Source organism: Rhinolophus sinicus, chromosome 15 (genome assembly GCF_057876585.1).
Source record: "Rhinolophus sinicus isolate RSI-liver-muscle chromosome 15, RSI-T2T, whole genome shotgun sequence".
Taxonomy (NCBI): Eukaryota; Metazoa; Chordata; class Mammalia; order Chiroptera; family Rhinolophidae; genus Rhinolophus; species Rhinolophus sinicus.
The window spans coordinates 16927372-16953194 of NC_142515.1; the positions used below are offsets into that span (position 1 = coordinate 16927372).

General features: G+C 37.1%; 1 protein-coding gene across 12 annotated transcripts in view; it reads right to left on the reverse strand.

Annotated features, from left to right (window-relative positions):
• The window catches only part of ADD3 (adducin 3), a 109041-nt gene that overhangs the window by 13147 nt on the left and 70071 nt on the right, over positions 1-25823 (reverse strand). For all 12 annotated transcript variants that reach the window (XM_019725096.3, XM_074339082.2, XM_074339084.2 and 9 more), the window contains 4 exons: positions 16999-17218; positions 6040-6178; positions 1881-2032; positions 819-899 (listed from right to left, as the gene is read on the reverse strand). In XM_019725096.3, coding sequence (XP_019580655.2) covers positions 819-899; positions 1881-2032; positions 6040-6178; positions 16999-17193 — 567 coding nt within the window. In that variant the 5' untranslated portion in view covers positions 17194-17218. The remainder of the gene's footprint in view (positions 1-818; positions 900-1880; positions 2033-6039; positions 6179-16998; positions 17219-25823) is intronic.

Below are 25823 nucleotides of genomic sequence, written 5' to 3' on the forward strand. Positions count from 1 at the left end.
TATTGAATTGGTACACATGTATCAAAGTTACCTGTGTTCCACAAGCTACACCAGGAGGTTGGCAAACTTTTTTGTCAAAGGCCAGACAGTATATATTTTAGACTTTGGGGGCCTCTGTTACAACTGCTGAACTCTGCCACTCTAGCACAAAAGCAGTCATAAACAACCATAAAAGGACGGGTGAGGCTTTTTTCCCACAAAACTTTATTTACAAAAATAGGTAGTCTGCAACAAAACTTAATATTGAGCAAGAAGCATAGTTTCCAAGAAACTGAGTGACTAAGCTCTTCACCAAAGGTCTGGACGAGCCTGGCACTTACGGCACTGGCCGGGAAATTCCCATTTGCTAACAGTGCAGCCCCAGAACAATGGAGTTCCTGCTGTTCTAGAGACCACGACAGTGGCTAGGACAGTCATGGAAAAATAAAATGCTGGAAGGGCAGACCCTATACTCACACCAACCAAAGTTTGTTTAACTCTATCTATAAAATACACATTGACTCGGGGCGTGTGTGCGTATGTTTTTTAAAAACAAATTCCAGAGTGTACAGAGTAGAAAAAAAATGAAAATATTACCTTCAAAACATGGATAGGCTAAGAGATAAGACCAACCCGTTATTAGTCTCTTCCACTACCCTGTTTTTCTTTCACCCTAAAGCTTTTCTTACAAATCAACATAACTTTCCAAACTCGTTTCTATTCACTAGCAGATGTTTTTCTACCGTACCTTTTATTGTTCCATCCTATACTAAAAGCTGAAAACTGCCAGAAAAGCACAATGATGCACAGAAAATGTAACACAGGAATAAAAAGTATACCAAATTGGAGGCTGTGGCTTCAGAAAAAGACAGGCCTCTGGGAATTATAATAATGTGGTCTTGCTCCTTACTTATTCTTACCTGGGAGAAAGAAAAAAAAAAGGAAGACAATAAGGAATTACTATGAGGTGTTCTTATTTTGCAGTGTAAACATGACTAGGACTATATTTATAATAAACAATTATAAGAGATCTAGAAAAAAAAAAAACAAAGCAGAAATTAAAGGTATGCAACATGAAAATTTTCTTTGAAGTTTTCTTCCCGTCAACCCTCAAGTACTTGCTAACAAATTCTGACATCAGTTTCTCATTGACTGGACTTACCTAAAGTTAAAGTGTTATTTTGGGGCTTCTAAGGTTGTTCAGGGTCAGCTACATTCATGCGAAACAAATGCCAATATTATTCAACCAAATGTGGTTAATGACTATTATCTTCATTTACAACATGGAAATTAAGAGAAAATGGGCAAAAGAAAGAGAACAGAGTCTCTTCGTAGGAAGGACTTAAGGGGGAGACGGAAGGGGAAACAGAAGGAAGGGAGAACGAGAAACGGTAGGAAGACCGCACTTCCCAGTTAGGCTATTTCCATCACACACCATCTTCATACTCTTTTGCTTCCAAATATTGTCTTGCTTCCCAATGTGGCAACGTGAAAACAAGATGATCATGAATGGGAAAATGTATGTCAAAAATAAAGAGGGAGGAAACTTCCCTGACCCACTGTATTTTCCCTGCCCCAATGCTTTTTTTTCAATCTCAATGATGCTCAAACATAATTAACACAGAGAGAGAAAATTCCACCAGAGGGTAACTTCCTGGACAGGCTCTACAACTGCTCTGAATTAAAAGAACAAGACAGACAGTAACTGGAGAAGAGTTGGGGTAGGTGCAGCCTCTCTCTTGGAGGTAAAGTTTAAATCAGGATTAGACTGTGATCCAGCATGCTATGTTTAGAGAATAAAGTCTGAAAACTGGACTTCTGAGTAAAGGTGGGAAGAGTGGAGTTTGCTTTCTACTTGAGATTTAAAAAAAAAAAAAGAAATAGAAAGCCAAAGAACTCACTGAGATATAGGTATTTGCCAGGTGTGCCCATCCAAACAAGTCTGCAAGTCTGTAGAGGCTGGCAAGTTTACAACGAGTGAGTTTTTCTCCTTTTACGTAGGAGGATGTATCTGCTCCGGGTAGGTCATTGATAGGTGTGACCATGCCAAGACCTAAAAGAGGAAAAATTGTGGAGAGAGATTCAGGTCAAGTAATCCTTTACCAGGAAATTAGCTGCCAGGAAGCAGCCTGAGTCTGGGAGTGTCCAGCCTTGTAAATAATGATCTGAAACTTATCAGCCCACACAATGTCTCATTAGCTTATCTTCCTTCAGTGAAATACACTGAGAGTAAAAACACACAGCAGCTATCTTCTTTGCTGTTTCACGTAGTACTTGTTAGGGAGTTAGGCTCACACCACGAGGGGGATAATGGTCACGATCTCATTGGTAGAAGTGTGATTAATACTGAGGTTATTGCTCATTTTATGATGAAAAGATCTCAACAGAAAGGTACTTTTCTAATATCTGTTGACTTTAAGTCAAACAAAAAATATTTAAGATGGAAAAGAATACATTTAAACAGTAGTCTGGCTTCTGCCCTCATCAAACAACAAAAGCTAGTCCTGGTCTCTAATGAGTCAATTGCTACCATGTTTCCCCGAAAATAAGACTGGGTCTTATACTGTATTTCCCCCAAAATAAGACCGGATCTTACGTTAATTTTTGCTCCAAAAGATGCCTTAGGGCGTATTTTCAGGGGATGTCTTATATTTTCATGTACAACAATCTACATTTATTCAAATAATAGTCATGCCATCTTCTTCGGAAACATCGTCACAACATACTAAATACGTCCGTCTGGCTGACGATCCTAACTGGGGCTTGTTTTCAGGGTAGGTCTTATTTTCAGGGAAACACGGTAAACTCAACTTTGACCAAGTTCAACTTTTGCTCAGTATTCAATCTCTCTGACACCATTTACCACCTTTCCTACAATTCTTCTCTATGTCTGTATGATACTCTCCTTAATCTCGTTCCCTTTTCATTTGCTGCTTCTTTCTCCCTCAACAAGTTATCTGCCCTTTCTTTCCCCTAAACTGTGGCTTTTTCCCAAAGCTCAGTCGTCCATTATGTTCTTTTCTCATTTTACTTTTCCCCATGGAAACGTTATATACCCTTAAGTCTCCAAACTGGTATTTCTGCGCGGATGACACCGTGACTGACCAGACCCTCCTGACTGTTCTTCAGCCTGCTGTTTCTAACTGCAACACAACATAAAAATTAAAAGGGTTTAAAAGTGATTTTATCGCCTCTGATTTTTCTTACGTTCTTTATTCTCTCCCTTCTTCTAACACTGATGGCATTGCAGTTCCCGCAGGCTCAAATACTAGGTAACCTTTACCTCTTACCCTTTCCTGTGCCATCATGGGTAACTGATCACTGCGTTCCATCACCCTTTTGTTCACAAAGCCCCTCATTTCCATCCTCAAGTTCAGGCCTCACCTCACATATAACCCTTGCAATCGCCTTCTCATTCTTGTCCTTGCCTATAGTCCCTCTCCTCGTAAATCCAGTCTGCATACATGCATCAGACTGAGTTTCCTAAAGCACCACCTTTAACCTCACTATTCCTTTGCTCAAAGTTTTGCAGGAGCCCCAAACTCGAAAGCCTACAGGGGCCAGGAAATTCGTGTAAATGTGTTGACTGGGCCTGGTGCAGCCTGGAGGCCACTAGAGAGCACAGGCCTGCTTTGAAGGGGCAGCTGCCACTCACCAGTCAGCTGCTACCATAAGAGAATCTGAGTTCAGGGCACTCAGAATGTTTCAAGAGAACGCACAAGTCAACACTCTAATGTGAGATCTTCTCATTCTAAACTGTTACGAACTAACTCAAATAAATAGTTTTAATATGTAAGCCATACAAAATAGTATAATTTCTGATAAAATTTCGAAGTCAACCATTAACCTGCCCTTCCAACTTTAACTTCCACTTTCACAGTACCACATAACTATTCCAGCCAAACTGACTGATTTCTCCTCCCTGACCTCTGAACACTGGGCCATGGCTTTCCTGCGGCCATGCCTTTGTACATCTCAGCCAGCACCCTGGAGCTCCCCTTCCTGCCGTGGTATCTAGGACGCTCCCAGGACAGCTCCTCTTACTTGTCTTCCCTGACTTCTAGCTTTTGAAATTCTCTTTTTACACTCTTTTCTTCTCTGCCTGTACCCTTGTGTATGCTTATCTAACCGACATCCATAACTTTGAATAATCCTTCTCCGTGTTCACCTGCCAAGCCATTCTCTGCAGCTGCAGGACTGCATTTCCAACCGCTGCAGTGTCTCGGCAACTCTGGCATGCCTAAAGGTGAACTTCCTCGTTTCCCCAAGCCAAACTGGATCCCCAACTTTGGAGAGTCCTATTTTTGTCTAATAATACTGTGCAATGTCCCAGTGAATTCTTCACACAGACTCTACAGTGGTCTTTCTACATCTCCTCCTGCTTAAGATGACTTTCCAAAGTTAGAATAAAATCCCAACTTCCAACCCTGGCTGTGCAGCCTCTGCCTATGTTTCTGACCTCACTTTGTTCTGCTTGTCCCCGCAAAAACCATGCTCCAGACCATAAATGTTATTTTTGTTTTTTGAAGAGGCCGCCAAACTCATTCTCACCTTATTCCCGCCTGACACTTGTGCTTGTTCCTTCTACCTTGAATGCTTTCCCTCGATCTTGATATGGACTGCTCCTTCTTGCAATTCAGATTTCAGTTTAAATGTCACCTCCTCAGAGAAGTGCTCTTTGGTCACCCAATCAGTAGTGGTCACCTAGTTACTCCTACCTAAATCACTATATACTAATTCTCTGCACAGCACTTCCTACTTATTATCTGACCGTTTTATTTACTTAGTCTATTTTCTCTCTCCACAAGCAGGCGGAATCTTGTCCGTCTTCTTTATCGCTAAATCTCCTATCCCTAACAGGGTACTTGACACATAACAGATACTCATTATTACAGAAAAAGCAAACCAAACTTGCTCAACCTTAGAATTTTCCTGTTTCTTCTGAAGAGTGAGTGATTTTGGAATTCATCGTTTTTCCCAGGACTGCCCCTCTCCCCCACATCAAACCTGTTGCTTCTCCACTTTTCCTTGGCGATAACTTTCTCATTGATCTCTTCCTTCTTGTACCCACAACCACTGCTTTAGTTCAAGTACTTGCCCCTCACATTGGGACTCTTTCAAAGATTCTGTAACCAGTATATATGTGCCAACACATTTGTCCCATTAGAGTTCTACAAACATCCCTCACCTTGCATGCTCTCACCATCATATATCTTTTTATGTCATTCCTCTATTTGGAAAGTATCAGAAATCATTGAACTTCTACTTACAAATCTTTCACCAAAAAGAAAAAAAAGGAAGAAACAAAGGAAGGAGGAGAAGCAAAATTAAAAAAAAAAAAACAGAATAGGAAAAGAAGATCCCCCGACTCTGACATGAAGCCTCACCCCTTGACTCTGATGTGTCCCTGGCTGACCCCTCTGGCCCCGTGTACCTGCCTGGGTCTGCAGTGAGTTCTGTGCTCATCTCGCTGAGATGCAAAGTGCATGTTCTCAGTGCCTTATGACTATTGGTATCCTTACAGTATGAGGCTCACCGAATTGGTGCTCTCACTAAGAGCTGTTAATGAGCACAACGTGCTAACTCCTCCTTAACACCAACTTCTAACTACTCCATCCTTTACACCTGAGCAGTTCAGGCCTTCCCTTTCCAGAAGTTTTCTGTCTACTTCAGCCATTTATCAATTCCAACTCTGAGTCCATAGCATGATGCCTTGTAAAGGGTCACTAGACAATTTCTTATGAACTGTTCTGTAATTTTTCCTCTATAAAAAAGTTATCTTGTAGTTTTAATGTTTTCTGCATTCACGGTATGTCTCCTCAACTAAAATAAACCGTTATCTAGGGCAGAGACCACACCTTATAACTACCTGTAATCCTCACAAAGTCTAGTAAATACTGATTGATATGAAAAAGTGAGAGATTCTAACACTATGTTACTGTGAGTATTAGACATGTTTTAAACTTGAGGACTGAAGCAGAGCAGAACATGCTGCTAGAGATGTAGTGTTCACAGGAGAGATAAAATGACAATTTTTAAAACTTTCCAAAACTGACATACTGAGGGGAGGTGAAGTAAAGCCAGAGAAAGAATTGGCCATGATGTAATCTGCAATCTGTTGCAATGCTAGTAATCCGGTTGGGTTGTGACCTTTCTTCATCTGTTCTTGAATAAGGCTTTCCAGGTCTTCCCGAAAGGCCTGTAACACACAAAAATGACCACTGAGCAGATACATCTCACTCCAAGCAGAACAGCCCAAACATCACTTGCTATGATACAATCAATCTTTCCCCTGTTCCTTTTTTGAATGGGTTTCACCTATACTATTTTAAAACAAACACGACACACAAAATATTAAAATTAAAACACTAAAAGAAAAAGCAAGAAGCTTGCTTTCAGGGGAGAAAAAAATCATTAGGCATTCTTAATCTCAAAGAAAATTAGCTATTATAACATCTACAATAGACAGGTATATGTATAGTAAAACCAACTTTTAATTGCACCTAGAGCACCAAGTATAGAATGACACAAAATGAGCCTCATCATCGCGGTTAGGAACGGTCCCCACTTGAGTGGAGCACGACTGACTAGCGAGACTCACAGCAAAGTCTTCACTAAGTCGTACTAAACCATGGCCTCCGTTTTATAATTTCCATGTCAGAGCCTTAGTTCCGTAAACTCTGGAAGCGAACCGATGAGAAGAGTTGAGAACTGATTACTCCTTTTCTGCAACACTGTGTTAAAGAAGGAATATTTTTTTCCCCAACTTTGGGTACTGTGTGTATTCCTATTCTGGAGTTCTGCTATATCTTTTTTTTTTTTTTTTTTTTTCCTTTTTTGGGGTGGGTGGGAGGTATGTGTGGCAGAAACAGTGTTTATTTAAATAAAAATCCTGAATATTAAAAGAAAAATCTCTCTTCTAGTAACCCGAGATGCTAATATAATCCATCATTGGAAACCTCTCCCAATCCTTCCCATAAACTGAAATAGCTTGTTTTGTATTTCCATCACACCCAACTAATACTTATTTTATTAAATTCATCATTCGTTCTCTTGCTCGTGTCTATTTTCATTCATTTTAAACATGAAGGCTCTTACAATATAAATCATCTAAACCTTGCTCTTCCATTTGAAATTGGTTACATATGTAGCAGAATGCCCTGCCAGAAATTCAATTCAATTTTTTTCCCACTTCACCTAAGAGGGAGAAGGCAGAAAATTGCTTTGGAATCGCTACTTCCAAGGAGTAGCTCTGAAGAGCCTGGGTCACTGGGGAAATGTTTCTTGGGAGGGTGAATCTCCTCTAAGTCACTGCTGGTAGTCCTTCCTCGTATCAGACCTTTTGGAGTCCTTGCTTAGTTGCAGCCTTGCTTAGGATGGTTGAATAACTCAGAGTTTTTCAGAAAAAAAGGACTTTTTCTTCTTATCTTTTTTCTTTTAAATAATGGCATGGGAGCCCATTGTGGGAAGGGAAATGTGGTTCTGAGGCTATGAGGTGGTAGATATTAGGACCAGTCCTGATGCAATGCTTGTGTTGCTTTTAGAAGCATCTGTGATATGAACAGAAAGAGCTGAGTGCTATTAGCTATAATCTTGGAATCTTAACCATGGAGCAGCCTGAACCACCCTGAGCTTAGCAAAGGAAGGGGACAGGGACATCATCCTTCCTTGACACACCATGGTGGCTGATACAGGTATTTGGGCCAACAGTGAACCTACACCTTCTGTTGGACAGGGCCAAGACTGGTTTCCAATACCAGCACCGTGTGGCAGGGAGGTGCCATGGCAGACTGAACAGACTGTTGTGTGACTCTTTCACATACGGAGACACATGTGACACCACATCTTGGCTATGGAAGCCACTGATGAACTCTTTTGGACTACGTAAGCCACTGAAGTGCTTGGGACAATTCAGGGGAAGGTAGAAATTCCAAGAGGAAGATGCTATCTATACTTTCTACTAATAGCAGGTGGATGCCTGAGTGATTAATTAAAAACATACTAGCTGTGACCATACTTGAATTCTGAGTTCACGGAGTTTTCATACACCGGTTAAACATGGTCTTTCTTTCACAAATTCAAGGCTTGTTAAACGAAAATTGTTGGCATCATTATAAAAATTATAAACATCAAATTCCATTGTCTGTATCTACTTCATTTAAATACATGATTTAAACCAAAGAAACTATCCTTAAAATATCTTCTACAAAGATACATCACATTTACCAGAAAACTCCATTAATACATTTCTATGACCTTGCAAACATAAAATGGTTGTGAGCCGTACATAAGATGGATGGACGCCTTCATACAGATGAGTAACCTGAGCATTTTACCATGTTTAAGGCTAAAAGAAAAGAATCTTCCAGACATACTCATTTATCTTTACATAAACTACAGAAAACTTCTGGATACCTGGCAATAGGCCAATTTGCTCATCTGAAACTTTATCTTCTCTTCAAAACCAAATTCTATTTAAACTTTCGTCAGTTCAAAGCAGCTACAACCAACATTCTTTGAGTAAAAAAAAAAAAATTAAGATACCTACTATCCTACTATGTATATCACTCGTTATTTACATTACACTCGCTCTGAGAAGTAGGCATTATTTATTTTATTGAATGTTGTTCCAGGAAGAACTGAAGACAGAGGCCATTGATTAAAATGATACAAAAAATTTAAATCAAGCTAAAGAGAAACAAGCATAAGGGGGTTACACAGAGCCAGGAAAGAGGTTGCAACACAAAGTGCACGCTATCAAATTGTGAGCATTTGCCATAGATGAGTCACATTTTATCTAAGCTCTTTAGCAGTCAACATGAATCAAGACTATCTGCTCAGTATAACTGATTTACAATGGCTTTATGATTAAAATCAACCAGTTACTCAAGAGAATCACAACTATTTATGAAGCTGATGAGAAATTTCTGCTGGGTGGGATGAGAAAATTAAATAAGAAAGGTTGAAAAATTTGTCTAAGGTCACACAGCTATTAAGTAAGTGTCAGAGGCAAACACTCAGGTCAAACGCTTTTTTTCCTTAGTGAAAGTGCTCTTTTCACTACCATTCCGTGTTTCCCTGAAAATAAGACCTAGCCAGGCAATCAGCTCTAATGCGTCTTTTGGAGCAAAAATTAATATATAGACCTGGCCTTATATTATAATTATATTATATCACATCACATCACATCACATTACATTATATTATATTCGGTCTTATAGTAAAATAAATAAAATAAGACCTGCTCTTATATTAATTTTTGCTCTAAAAGATGCAATAGAGCTGATGGTCCACCTGGTGAGTATTTTCAGGGAGACACGGTATATCCCACAACATGGTGAGGACCATCCTAAAGCTCTGGGATGATCCGTGGTGTCACAGGGGAACGTATAAGCCCTTCTGAAACCAGTTAAGAGACAAATAATGACTTTCTCCTTTCAGGGTAGTGAATAGCTTCTACAAAGTATAAGAGAAAAATTTCAAAGTAAATGAAATTCCCCAGCCTTTTTATATAGTTGACAGTGCTTAAACAGATAAGAATTCTTCTATTCCAAAAGAGTTAATATTTTTGATCATGAATATTTATAACTCATTTAATTTTTCATGATTTGAAATATTGTTCAATTACCTAAGTCATAAGTTAGTGTAAAAATTACTAATGATATAAAATTGTTTCAGCTGGTTTTTAAAGTTTATCAATAAACTTTCATGAAAATATTAAAAGAATAAAAATTTTACTTATCTTTATGATAATCATATTCCTACTCCTACTAAAATCTAATGTTAATAGAATAATGCTTTATAGTTGATTCATTTGAATCTCACGACAAAGTCCTGATCGAGACAATGATTTGCTCAAGGCTGCACAGATAATATGTAAATGGAACAAAGATCTGGACTCTCAGCTGGGCATGGGATCTTTTCCTAATTTTATCGAAGATGAGTTATATCACTGAGACCAAATACAACTAATAAGGCAGCAGGCATGCTGTGATCAGATACACTGAGTAAATCTCTTGGGCTTGCTTAGAACATTAGGTTGTAATGATAAAGTAAAAAAAATGATATAGTAGCAGACTATGATGATCCCGGAGTACCAAACTACTTGCCCTCTCACAAATAGGAATTCTCCCATTAACGCAGAATGAGAAACTAACTTAGAAACAGGCCAACAAGGTCATGTGCTGGGCTTCGGAGCTCAGATTAAGCCAACATTGCCCTAGAGTACCTACTAGAGAAGAGTTGAGTTAAAAGATCAAGCAACATATACACAAAACCACGGCCTACGCGATGGCTTCCGTCTCAGATACAGAAGAGTGGACAGGAGGAAGCAGTGGGAGTTGTTACACCTTGAATACATGAATGTGAATAAGCCAGAGTGCCATCAGGGTGATAGATTCTCTGAGACCTTCAAACTCTGAAATGCAGTCTAAGGAATTATGATTATAATCTTCAAAGCATTGCCACAAAAGCATCAAATGTTTTAAATTAGCAATGTTGTATATAACTTTATGTATACAATTTCCACAATAGTTAGTTGCCTCCTATACACTAGGTATCGTATACTACATGCTTTTATGTTATTTCATTTAATTGTTACAACAACCGCATAAGGTCCATTTTACCAACATGGAAGCTGAAGATCCAGTTAAGTGAGTTTCTCAGTGTCACACAGCTAATAAGTGGTGGTGAACCGAGGCGCAAAACAAGCATTGTGTGCATGTATACATGTATGTATAAAACTTATATAAACACTGAAAAGTGGAAACGAGAAAATGGGCTGACCCCTAACTTAGGCCAAAATAGTCTGGTACTCCAGGGTTTCTATAATCTGTTATGTAATTTTCTGGCTGTACATACCATTACTATCTTTGGCTCTGCTTTAATCAATGAAGTTTGCTCAGCATTGTCTGATCACAACTTGTACTTTTCTATCCTTGCTTACTGTATTTCTTTTTAAATTAAAGTTTATTGGGGTGACAACTGTTAGGTAAGTTACATAGATTTCAGGTGTACAATTCTATGTTACATCACCTATATATCACATTGTGTTCACCACTCCAGAGTCAGTTCTCTTTCCATCATCATATATTGGAGCTTACTGTATTTCATCAAATGGAAATGCTGGCTTCCACTGTTCCTCTACCTAATCGATTACCCTTTATTCAACATTCATCTTAAATGTCACCTTCTCCTTGAAGCCTCTCCTTTAATCACTCGTTAGGGAAGATCTCCCTATTTCTTCTCTTTTCACCCCACTCTGAATTCTTTTAACATTTGCCTGTACTGCACTTAGATGACAATCATATGATTGTCATTTATTTTTTCTACTCTACCGTATCATAATATCTGATGCCTGGGACTGTCTTTCACATTTCTACAGGCTCCCTCAATGTCTAGTTCAGTGCTCAGCTAATAAAATCGTAGGTTAGTTTTTTTTGTTTTTATTTTCCTAGATATAAGGAAAGTAAAGACTCTGATCTCAATCTTGACTGAGTTAATGATAGCAAAGATCCATTTCATAGGTTGTTAGCATGGAACCTGAAGCTCTAGAAAACAGTCTTATCAGTCTATCACTTGAGTAAGAAATTCCTCTTGGGTAATTAGGCCTGTCCATCATCTGGGACGGGATTTTTCTCATCAAGATGGGAAAAATTCATGTTGCTTTGTTTTTTTTTAAGTAAATCTTCATTGAGTATCATAAATTTTTAAAAAGTCATTTAATCCTTCAATTCAAACAAAACTGTATTTGAAAACTTGGTTTGTCCCCAGATCATTATAGTTTGGATGCTCTCCCATCAAATACATGTCTAAAAAAGTATGATAAAAAAATCACCAGGTAAAAACCAAAATGTTTACATTAGAGATAGGATACGTTAACAGCCTTATCTGAATCTCACACCTTTTTATTTTAACATCTCCTGTCAGTGAGGAGGGAGTGATCCTGTGAATTTTGAATTCATAAGGTATGAACAAAAATAAACTTGTAAAAACATGAAAGATTCAGAGATTTGAGATTCACGTGGGGTAAGATTCATGTGGGGTACTTTTAAGTAATACATATTCATTTATACTATAAACCAAAAGTAGAATTAACTTGAAATATCCGACCTTAAGGCTTTTGCATCTAAGATCAGAACTTTCAGGAGAAAGTAGCAACAGATGAAAGGTATTTTAAGTCACAGAAAAGAGGACCAATTTGATAAAAAGAAACTGACCTGATGCAATTATTCCAGTTACGGCTTAAAAAAAAGGGGAGGGGGGGGCCTGATGGATAAGTAATATCTAACTCATGGAAATCAGATAATAGAACACTGATGAATATCAGAAGTGGATTTTAAATACCCACATTGGACACTCTACCTCACTATAATTACTAGAGAGAAAAATTGGAGCAAAAAGAAAAAAGATGACAGATTTGCTGCTCCCAAGACATCCTGCGATTGTTACTAGATCTCTCATAACAAACTTACTTAGAAATTCTCCATTAAGAAATGTATTCGTTTGGAAATAGATTACCACTGGTCCTGTGAAAGGAGAAAAAACAAAAAAAACCAATTTTTCTCCTGGATGGTCTTTCTCCTGTATCTAAGTCTTAACCAATATGAAGCTAACGGTTAGACTATCTTTTCTTGAAGCTCGTATATAATATAAATGCAAACAGTTAATAAAGAATACTCGCATCTTAAACTTCCAAAGTGCCCAGATAAATCATGGCGATTTTAACCAACTATTCTAATTAAGGCACCCTGTTAACATTTTAGGCCTTAGTTATAGTGATATCCTAAAATGTATATGGCTTTGAAGTTTCTCCTGTCTTCAAAATAAGCTTGTAGCATTACATACTGCCCTGATATTACAAAATGTTAGTGTGTCATGTGCCTGAACTATCACCCCCTACAATCTTGTCCTGTCTCATGGTAGCATCGCATACTTCTATCAATCAGTCTAAATTGCTTCCTGTAAGTGGTAAGGCTTAGGAACTTTCATGCTTTTTCTGAAACCCACCAACTGTTTTCCATGTTAAGCAGCCAAATTCTGTAGGAGCTTGTGGGACAACAATCAAGTGTTTAATGACTCAAAGCCCACCCAGTTATTATTCATATATCCATTCATCCACGTATTCAGAATTTACTAAATATCTACTATATACAATATATTGTTAGCTTTTCAACTAATTCATGTTTGTAAGAAACAAATTTGTAAGCCTTCTATTTAAAATTGTGTGCTCATTTGGGAAGAAAGGAAATCAGGAGAGAAACTAATAAAAACAAAGTATAATACTTTTTGTTATTAAGCACTTACTAAGTGCCAGGAACCTATTATATATCGAATCCCATTTAATCCTCAAAAAAAGGAGTACTGACGTGCTTCTTTAACTTTGATGAGGCATCATTTAAATCCAGTGATCTGCTGTGAACACTTCAGTCTCCAACAAGGAGATAAACGACAATCTAGGGTCTCCACAGACAAATACATGAGGAGTATTACTGGTCAAAGCAAACTTGTAGATTCTCCCTTACTGCACTAACAAAATCTCTAGCTAAACCAGTTTCTTCATCAGCACTTAATTTCTAAGACAAGTACTTTCTTAAATAAAACAAAGTTATGACAAAAGGCCAGGAAATTCCTAGAAAGAAGTAATACTTGAAGTCAGAATGAGACAAATTCTATGTTCTCGTATTTTCTCAGTTCAAGACAATAAGGTGCTGTATTTGTCATTCAAATTTACAGACACCAAAATGTCCTGTGACTGGAACCTCTTCTTGAGTTGGACTGAATTAACTTGAACAACACAATTTGAAGATGAATGAAACAATAATATATGAGTGGAATTATTTCACTGTTATTGAACGCTTTAAGTGGTACAGCTTAGTGATTAAGGGTGTGAGCTTTAGAGTTTAAATTCAGACCTCACCATTTAACTAAACTTGTAAAACTTAAGCAAGTTATTTAATGTCCCTAAGTTTCAGTTTATTCACCTGTAAATTACGGATATTAATACTCCTTTTTTTTTGAGGATTAAATGGGATTCGATACATAATAGGTGCCCGGCACATAGTAAGTGCTTGATAAAAAAAAGTAGTATACTTTGTTTTTATTAGTTTCTCCGATTTCCTTTCTTCCCAAATGAACTCACAATTTTAAATAGAAGGCTTACAAATTTGTTTCTTACAAACATGAATTAGTAGTATCTTTGATTTTGATCTTTAGTGGTTATGAGTTTTGTCTAACAGAGTAAACTTCAATATTCATAGGAGACCCACAGATAGTTTAAGATAGTTATACTGCCATACTGACAGAAACACTGCAAGGTTGGGCTTAATGAAACAAACACAGTACAAAAAGAAAAGAGAGCTTTGAACTCAAAACTTCTATAAGAGGCAGGCTGAGAAAAACATGCAGTTGCAAAAACATAGGCTCCTTTCCAAGGAAAAGAAATTCAGAGGATGGAACCAAAAGCTCTGAGGGCTGAGCCAAGAGCTAGGGAGATTCACCACTATTAAGTAGAAAGACTGGGTCTTCATCAGGGGACCTTCCAAAGATTTGCTGAGATGGATTTCGGAATTGCTATGGATGAGTCACTCCTTTGTAACCCAGTTTTCCCCTATTTTGAACAGGAATGTTGTAGCAGTTTTCTTTGCCTGCCACCCCCCACCCCCCATTGCAGGTGTGTGTGTGGGGCACAGACTTGTCTCTAGTTTTCAGGTCAGTAGATTGAGAGGAGCTGTACTTAAGGAATTATACCTGAGGAGAATCGTCTGCACCTGGACTGGATTTGATGAGATTCTGGATTCAGGCTAATGTACTGGAATGAGACTTTCGCAGGGCTATTAGGAGAGGATGAGAGTATTTTTGCAGGTGTGAGGAAGGTAAAATAAATTGTGGCAGACTGTAGTGCTTTTAAAATAAATTGTGATCAGAGAGTGAACAATCCACCTTCAGAAGGTGGAGCTTAATTTCTCTCCTTTTGAAGAGGAGCTGAACTTAGTGACTCATTAGTAACAGACAAATATGGTAGGAAAGATGGTATTTAATGTCTAAGATTAGGTCTTAAAAGGCACTGCAGGTTCCTCTTTGCTCTCTCTTAGAAACTTACTCTGGGGGAGAACACTCAAATAGCCTCAGGTAAAGGTCCACGTGGCAAGGAACTGTGTGGCCTTCTGCTACCCATGTAAGTGACCCGTTTAAAGAATGGAAACCTCTAGGCCAGTCAAGCCTTCAGGTGACAGCAGCCCTGGCTGACTGATGTCTTGATTGTAAGTGCATGACAGACCTTGAGCCAGAACCACTCAGCTAAACTGCAACTAAATTCCAAGGCACAGAAACAATGAGACAATTAAAGCTTGTTGTGTCAAGTTGCTAAGTTTTGGGGTAATTTGTTATTTAGCAATAGGTAACGAATACAGGCTACTATGTAGCATTTCCTTTGGTGAAAAGAAAATTTATTGTATTAAAAGAAATTTGAAAACCACTGACCTAAAACATGGCAGGTAGACAAAATTTATATACTTTAACAAACTAGATTTTAAATTCACGAGCAAAGATCTAGGGGGAAAAATGATCAATCTATAATTCTTTAAACCTTCTTTGTTTCTATCTGGGCTGAAAATTATCACTCTTGCTGTATGAATATGGAAATGACAACCTATATATCTGCCCTTTCCCATTATTTCATTAAGTTCCCCAAGGTATAAGCAAAATTTGTATTTTTAAGCCGATTTACAAATGAAAATACATACATATTAAAAAATTATATAACCTACTGAAAGTATGCTACCTTTAATTTAATGGGTAAATTATAAAATGAAAACCCTGGCATGGAAATGTAGTTTAGTACCTTTTCCTTTTAAACTTTACAGTTAGAATTGAATGGTTCTCTTTGGAGCACTTCCCAAGGAAATCTCCATGTTTCATAACCCTGAAAAAAATCTGAACTTCATCCCATTCTTTCAGTTGCTTTATACTGTCTGTTACTATAATCATTTGGCTAATAAGTTACTTCTTAAAAACGGTTTCTTTAGAAGAGGAAATAAGTTTGTTATGATCCAAATAATTAACATGCCCTTTAAGTATTTATAAATACAGAAACTCAGGTTTCCATAAAAGAAGGTATTGAACATTTACTCCCTCATGTTGAATTCTCTGGTTAGTCGCCTTTGAATTTAAGCTATACTTAAATTCCTCAAAGCTTGCGTTGCTTTTATAACCTGTACTTGCTGTTATCGAGGCCACTGGTGTAGGAGAATTACTCAGAGTGGAATTCCCCTTTGGCTTTGGACTCAACTTCTGTGATTAAATTCACAAGGGCACAACAAAAATGATTTACCAGGGCCTCCTCAGGCACTTCTAGGCCTCGATGCTTATTTTAGTCCCGAAGTTGGAAACCTTATATGACCTTAACCTGGGCATCATGTGTCTGTGTGTGCGGAACTCTGCCTTAAAGGGCCCATGACTTTTATTATGCATAAAGCTAGAAATTCATTTTGCATCTTAAATCAAGCTCTTCTCTCGTTTTCCATCACTTATACATAAGCTTTGCAATTCCACTAAGGGTAAGAAAACTAATAAATCACTTGAATATGATTTACAAAGTCTGGATATTATTGTGCAGGCTGCTCTGAGTATCAAGGTATCCAAAAGAAAAAGAAAATATGTGCATGAAATGTACCTAACTCATTCCTTCATTCCTAACACTTCAGTCATGCCTTTCATTTCTTCCCGGATATTCAGTCTGAATCGGGTGTCCTTCGCTCAGGACCATCTTTTGTCTTCCTTTAATGAAGCATTACATTCAGAAATCACACAAAGAAAATTTACACCGCCAAGACAACACTCGTTTGTTACTACAGCTTTGCAAATCAAATATATAAATTAGGTGTTCATTTTGCCTCTGAAAGATTGGGGGTAACTTGTCACTCTTCTCCTCCTCTCCTAACCTAAGAGTTAAGATACCTCCTACTTCATTATATCGAGGCTTCAAAGAACAATTACAGCCTTGTAATTATTTCAACTCACAGGACTTTGCAAGATCTGAGTAACTCGTTTCCTCTGCTCCATCATATTGAAGTCTTGTCGTAGATCAGGAGACATGTTCCTCTCCCTGATGTAGTCTGGGTCATTTTCATTGATGCGGTCAAAATACCTCTCTTTGTGAGGCATGCTGGGAGGAGGAGGAGTAGTGATCACGCCTTGGCTGGCATCTGAACTCATGCTTCAAGCCTGTGAGTCCCCTTATCTGTAACAATAAACACAAAGGAGGAAATTCATGGGAAATTCATTACTAAATTCAAATTTTACATTGGTCAAGCAGAACTTTTTTTTTGCCCTCAGAATAACAGTGGTAATTTTCTTTAAAAAGCGGCTTCTCAATAAATATTAGAACAATTTTTTATTAAGGTAAAAATATCTTAGATTATAACACTAAATTGGAAATGAATATTTTCAGAGCTAATGGAAACTTGTGGTTCAATTATAATAATGTCATCAACTGTTGTTGCATTTTTAAAGGGACGACCAAAATACAGAAAAGTAAAATGCCGAAATTCCGTAATTAGTGAGTACTGTTAGTAGAGCTTCCCTTTTCTCTCTTACTCATGATTATATGTTAGACTAAACTCTGGCCATACTTAATAATCACCTTTTATAGTGAATGTAATTTACTAACATATGAGAGAAACACAGCTTTTAAGTTCTTTAAATGATTCAACAACTTCCCGGGGAAAATGTAGGAATTATTAAGTTGGCTAGACTACCTAACTTTACTTCAAACCTCCAAATAAGAAACACTAAAAAGCTGTTCAGAAAATACATGAACAGCTGATTCACTTAATTATCATGATTTAAGCTGTACATTTGGGCTTTGCTATAGCTGAGCACCTAACCAACTAGATAGGTCAACAGGACAGTCATCTAACATTCCCCGCTCACCCCCGCCTGTGATCTCCGTGTTACACGTTGATGAAATCATCTAGCTCAGTGTTTCGCAAATTGTCTAGTGTGATTCTCTCCAATTCGCTGTGGGCCACTATTTTTGTAAAATACAAAATTATGCATTTAGATATCATGGCATTGCCTAACTGCAAGAAGTTTCTAAACACTTAATATCACAGTCTGCACTTGTCACAGACTGGGAACACACAGTCCAGTCTGCAGACTGGCACTGGATCCTTGAACCAGAGAAGTAGAGTAGCAATGACCTAGCAGAGAGTAACAGTCACTGCCAACTAAAGGAGTACTTTGTTGAACTTTCAGAAGTGAATAAGGCAGTAAGCCTAAATCAAGAGGAAGGAAGACCACTGATTAGTGTCTTCTTTTCTCTAATTCTTTTCAACTGAGTATAGAAAATTCAAAAATGTACAAGGGAAGAGAAAAGGAAATAAAAAAGGAAATTGTAAAAACAGTTTTGCTTAACACTTTTTTTTCTACAGGTGGTGACTTCCATTCAAATGCAACCTGTTTAATATATATGACTGGGTAACAGGAAAACCTTTCTGACTAACTATAGAATGGTATTTTTAAAAGTGATTATTTGTTTGGTGGGAAGAAGCACTTCAGAGTAAGGGGAGTTAAATGTAAAACATCCAAGTATTATTTTTCCATTTATGTAGAAAACTAAGAGAAGTCTCTATGGACCTGCAACTCTGCAGATCTTCACACCTCGAAGTCCCAGCAAAACACTTTTCTAGATAGATCCACGAGGGGAAAGGCTAAGGTCACTTTCATCTTAGAAATCTGCATTCTTGATAAGACCAGAGGCATCTGGTCTGTCTTTTAAACACAGTAACGACCAACGAGGTTACTGAATTTGTCTCTAATAATAGTCTTCTCTGATAGAGTTCATCTCTAAAGCTTCCTTGACCCAATTTAGCCCAAGCAAACTAATTCTAGGACATTAAAATGAGTATGTGATAATGAAATGTGTTCTTCACAGGATAAATTGTCAAGTTTTTTTTTTCTTTTTTATACAACATCCACTACTAATGGAATGACCCTGGCCTCATTATATTCTCCAAGAATTAGGTTTTGCTGTGGGTACTGTTATTAGCTTGGCTTACCAACCTACGGTATTTACCATTATCTTGCTATTATCCAAAAATGTGGTGCACAGAGCACCAACTGTAAGAAACTTTTCTCATATGCAGCTGGGTTATCAGAAGTCTAGAGGTCTAACCAATCTTTGGAACCTAATTTTCTTAGAAGCTGTTTATAACAAGTCCATTTGAACTTCTTTAAACAGTTTACTGCTAGCAGATAGGAGCTTTAAGGAGAATTAAATTCACATATATTAGTAAATGTCATGCTGACTTTAAATGGCCAAATACAGACTAAGTGGGTACTCAATTAACAATTGGGACATCATTTAACAAAGGAATCAATTCTATTTCAGTTTACCACAGTAGGTCACTGGCTTCTTAAGCCATTTTTAAAAAGACAGTCCACAAATATTGCCTTCAGCTGGATATCACCTATTCCTCTATCCCCAAGGCACTATTTAGCTTAATGGAGAATAGAGTTAGATAATAAGCTTGTGTCTAATTGAATTCGCTGATGTTTATAAAATAATCTTATGAAAAACACAGCAAAAAGTAAAGAACTGTGGTGGTAGATTCACTTCATTGTCCCAGTATTGGTTTAAGAAACTGATAAGTGAGACGCTAATAAGTAAAAGCTTACAGTATGAAGAACTCTTGATGAACACATTTTCAGATGAGGAAGATACATCCAACCACCCATTTTAATAATAAAAGAACATACTATATATGTACAACACTTTATTGTTTATAGCATCTCTTACACCTTTCTTACTTTATCTTTGCAACTACACAGTGAGATAGAGGTTGATAATCTAGAGGTTCAGTGGATGAAACATCCTGCCCCAAATCCTACTGCTTGTATCTTAGTCAATATGCAAAGCTACAATTTCTGTCTCCTAGTTCACTTTATAATGACACGTACTATTTCGTATATCATAAAACGTAAGAAGGCTACAAAGTTTAGAGTCTTTCATTCTACATTCTGTCCTGAATATTTAACAACTGGAGCTTATGGAATCTGTCAAAAAATGAGGAAATGACACCAAAAAAAGAGATACAAAATTGGAAATGACTCAAAACATTCTGACCTTTTTAAAACTTCAAAAGTTCATTATTTAACTTAGCTTTTTAATACAAGAAGTTTGAAAGTTTTATGTACTTGGAATAAGAATTAGGAATTTATATAAAGGATATAAAACAAAGAATAGTAACCTGTCATTTAAGTATTCTATACATAGATGCTGAACAATCAGAGTTTTATATAGATTTTAAGCCAATCTTAAGCACAACTGATTATCTGCAATTTCACACACTAAGCACTACCGAGTAAACTGTTATTTCAAGTCTTGAAAAAATTTAGGATCCACAAGATTATTTGAACATAAACAGAATTCAGAAAAATATGGGAGAAGCTTGCAGCATTATTCACAATAGCCAAGATGGAAACAACCCAACTGTCCATTGATGGATGAATGGATTAAAAAATGTGACACACACACACACACACACACACACACACACACACACACCAATATTATTCAACCATAAAACGGAAATCCTGCCATTTTCAACAACTTGGATGGACCGTGAGGGCATTATCTAAGTGAAATAAGTCAGACAAAAAAAAAAACACCTTGTACATGCAATGTTCATAGCTGCACTACTCACAACAGCCAAAAGGTGGAACCAACCCAAATGTCGGTCAACTGATGAATGGATAAACAATAAATGCAGTATGTCCATATAATGGAATATTATTCAGCCATAAAAGGAACGAAGGACTGATACAGCTACAACATGGATGAACCTCAAAAACATTATGCTAAGTAAAGAAGCCAGACACAAAAGGCTATGATTCCATTTACACGACGTATCCAGAATAGGCAAATCCAAGGAGACAGAAAGCAGATTGGTTGTTGCCAGGGGCTGGGGAGAAGGACAAACAGAGATTGGCTGCTTAATGGGTTTCTGTTTGGGCTGAGGAAAAAGTTCTGAATCTAGATAGTGTGATGGCTGCACAGCACTGAAAATATACTTAATGCCACTGAACTGTACATTTTAAAATGGTAAATTTTATGTTATATGTATTTCACCACAATAAGAAAATTAACTCAAAATGGATCACAGACTTAACTGTAAAACTATAAAACTTTTAGAAAAAAAAATAAGAGTAAATCTTCAGGATCTAGGGCCCATACTCCACAAAGGAAAAGTGATATATTGGACTTGACTAAAATTTAAGATGTTTGTCTGCAAACACTTCTTAAGAGGATAAAAAGACAAGCTACAGACCATGAGAAAAAAATTTGCAAACCACATATCCAACAAAGGACTGGTATGTATAATATATAACAAACAACCAAAATTCAACAGTTAAAAAAAAAAAAATCAAACAGTTCAATTAGAATATGGGGAAAAAATATGAACAGACACTTAAGAGGATTATAAATAAACACATATACATGGTAAATTAGCACATAAAAAGATGTTTAGCATCAATAGTCATTAGGGAAATGCAAATTAAAATCACAAGATACCACTACACAAGTAGCAGAATGGCTGAAAAAACAGTGATAGCCCCAAATGCTGGAGAAGATGCCGAGAAACTGGATCCCTTATACATTGCTAATGGGAATGTAAAGTGGTACAGCAACTCTGGCAAGCAGTTTGGCATTTTCTTAAAAACTAAATGTGCAACTACTGTATTAATTACTCAACAATTGAACTCCTGGTCATTTAACCCAGAAGAAGGAAAACATATGTTTTCATAGCAAAACACAAAAATCTATACCCAAATTTTTAGTAGCTTCATTTGTAACCATCAAAGATTGGAAACAATCTAGATGTCCTTCCACAGGTGATTGATTAAACAAACTGTGGTACATTCACATTATGTAATATTGTAAATGCAATGAAAAGGAGTGAATTCTGATACATACAACAGCCTGAATAGGTCTCCACTGAATCACACTGAGTGAAAAAAGCCAATCCCAAAAGGTTACATACAGCATGATTCCATTTATATAATACAGCATGTCCTCAAATAATGTTTCTGTATTATTACTATGGTGATTAGCTGCTCTAGGAACTTAACTTTTGTTTACATCAAGTAGCTTATGGTAAAATTGGTTTCGCTATATGTCATTTCGCTTAAAGTCGCAGAACCTATTCATGATGTTAAGTGAGGACTTGCTGTATTCTTCAAATGACAAAATTATAGAAGTGGGGAACAGGGTAGTGATTGCCAGAGGTTGGGGAAGGACATGCTCAAGAGGGTGGGAGATGTAGAGGAAGGAGAGAGGTGGGTGTGGTTATAAAAGGGCAACACGAGGGATCCTTGTGGTGATCAAACTGTTCTGTATCTTGACTGTGGTGGTGGATACAAGTACACGTGATACAACTGCACAGAACAGGGCGCACGCGCGCGCACACATGAGACTACAAGCAAAACTGAGAAAAACTGAATTACCGAATTAAGACACTGGATTATACCAATATCCTGACTGTGATGTTATAGTATACTATAGTTTTAAAGATGTTACCATAGGGGGAAAGTGAGTGAAGGGTACACAGGATCTCCCTGTATTAATTCCTACAGTTACATGTAAATCTACAATTATGTCCATCAAAATAAAAAGTTTAAGTTTTTAAAAGGCCATTCTATAATAATGGCCTAGTTTCTATTTCACATAAGAATATGATCAACTGCAGCAGGGTAAAGCTTTCAGTTATTTTTAGACATTTTCTTCACCAGAATGTATTTACAGGTCAAAACTAAATTGTACCTGAATAAAAATGCATAGATCCTGTTCACATCTACTGGTCACTGAAAAATATTTCTCATGATGACGGTCTAGAGCAGTTTTGAATCTTAAAGTCTGGTTACATAACAGTTTACTCAAATTAAGGACAGTTAAGCTCTCAGGAGACAAAATAAAATATTGTAAAAAAGCATTGAATGGATGCTGTTGAGATTTCAGTATTAGTCTTTATAAGCCAGCAGACACAGCAAGAGGAAATATAAACTCAGCTGTTGGACTCAATCAAGTCTTTGCATTTCCACCAATGGCTGTGTGACATTAGAATAGCCATGGACTATTCATTCACCAAGTGTCTGAGCATCTACAATGTGTCAAGGTCCTACTATGTGGGGCTACAACAGCAAGTAAGACACAGCTCTTCCTCTGTAAAAAGGCAGTTACATCATACAGGTTTCATGATCAACTGTAAAATAAAAGGACTATTCTCACGAGACCCTTCGGATTTTCTGAGTTCTTATATCGTATGATCCTGCTGGTGTCTGCTGATCTAGTCCCAAAATGAGGCAGATAAAGACCCTTGATATGGGTTAGGATTCATAACAGCTAGTGATTTTCTAACAATAATTAGGTGTTCCTTACTTCAGTGATGGGTTATAGCATTTAAAAACAGCTATCAGTTACTAAACTCTTACTCTGTGCTAACCAAAGGAATTTACATACGTTCGGTCATTTACTGCTCATAATCCTATGAAGTAGGTGTTATCCATTTTACAGGAAGAAATAAAGTCACTGAGAAGTAACTTGTCTCAGGTCAAAGAGCAAGCCAGTGGTGGACCAGCAATTTAAATCTAGTCTATAGATCTCTAAAGCCCAGGATCTTAATCACAACCCAGACCCAGGGGCAGCTAGTAATTTCTTTGAAATGTCAATTCCAGCTATTCAGTACCTCTGATGGGTTGAAAAGGTTTTACACAGGATCGAAAAGGGGGGAAAAAAAAGAAAAAGAAAAAAAGAAAAAAAAAAGTACCAGAATGGCCATAGCTCAGGGGGTCAGGCATCTTTCACTATACTGCCTCACAAGGAGGGATGTTTTAAGGGAAGTAAGTTGTAGCTTCTAGCTCCTCGTAACCCTGAACAACTAAACCTAACATAACTATTTCTGCTCCAGGTGACACGAGAAATAACTCAGTTCCAGGGCTCCTCTTTAAAATTGACCAACACTATTTTTAATACCACACTACTATATACAGTCATGCTTTCTAGAACTTCAGAGCAATATAAACCAGTGCAAACCAGTATGAACTCCATTAGGGGGGAAAAATTAGTCTTTTAACAGTGTTCTTTGAATTGAATCATGAGGAAAACAGATTTTTTTTTTTTTTAAGTAATGTTATAAAACTTGTCAACACTATGGGTTTTCCTCTGGCCATGCAGATTAGAAACAAGATATCAAGCATAAACAAAATTCTAGTTTTAAAAACCTTATCCAAATATTTATGCAGTAACTATTCAACATGTATGTTTAAAGAACATTAAGTTCAAGACAAAAATAGATGAAATACTCTAGAACAGTGGCTTTCAAACCTTTTAAAAATGAAATAAATAATACATTTTATATTGTAATCACATACAAATACATTAGATATAAAACTGAAATAAATTCATGACATGACTTTCCCTTACTATGTTGTACCTTCTGATATTTTCTCTTTTAATCTATTTCACTTTTTAAAAAAATGCTGGTTAAATTGATTCATGATCTACTGAGTTGTGACCCCCAGTTTGAAAAATACTACCCTAGAAACTCTAAGCGATGGTCAGATGGGAAACAGAAAGGAAAAGAGAGAGAAAGGTCGGGGGGGGGGGGGGGGATATGGGAGAGGACAGCGAAATGAACATGTGCTAGAGAGACAGAAAAAAATAGGAAATGACTCCTTGATTTTTTTTTTTTTTTTTTTAAAGAAATGTTTATAGCAGGTTATAGAAATAAGATCCTAGTGATTTGGGGGATCATTAAATTTTCCTCCATTTGGGCACTCAGAAAATGTCATATGTATGACTCCATGTCAGGTTTCTTCATCGTCTTCATTTCTCTTGCCTCTTACCTACTTGCAGTTCAGCTGTCCAGATCTCTCTGCTCCTGTCTGAGGTCCCCACAATGGCAGGGTACTCCCTACGCGGCAGCTGAATCGAATTATTTTACTATGTCACAACTCCTTCCAAATCAATCTGGTTTGTGTTATTTCCAGGCTGGGAATGGTAAAAACAATCTTGTGAAAAGTTACTACTTATAAAAAGTCTTTCCAAACTTAAAGTTCTTGGCAGTTTTAACAGCTTTCTCTAGAATATAAGCAACAAGGGTGGCTGTGCTTTCAAGTACCAGGTCTATTATTCCATATTTAAAACAATAATCAAAGATATGCCAAGACTTCAAAGCAGGATATTTGGTTAAGACAATATAACAGCTTATGTACTGAGTCAGAGTGTTTCTTGTTGAAGGTTACTATAAATTTGTGAAAGTAAAGTTCTAGAGAACAACTTGGACTCTGCACAAACTATGACAAGCCACGTCCTCAAATCGACCCGTGAAATTTTATTCATTTTAAATTCTAAAAGACATGAACTAGTTTCAACTGCTAGCCAAATTTTTATATACAACTAACATGTAATTGATAGATCTACAAAAGTAGATACAAGAAAAATGAAAAAACAAACAAACTGGCATTGAGGAACACTGAGTAATAAAGATGCCACTTTCTAAGTGCCCCAGTGGAAGATTTAATTATCCTATAAAGCACTAGGATCCTGTGCTATAATGGCTATTGATTCTATGAGAGCTGTCTTGGAATATTTCAGACTAGATTCAAGGATCACATTTTACAGATGAGAGGATATACTCAGAGATGTTGAGTGACTTTTCTAAAGCTACAATGCTCAAGTATCAGATATTGCTATAAAATCATAATAATGACACTAATTAGCATTACCATGTCAGTCACAGATTGCTCCATGGTCAAAATTTACTCCTTCAATGAAATACAAGAAA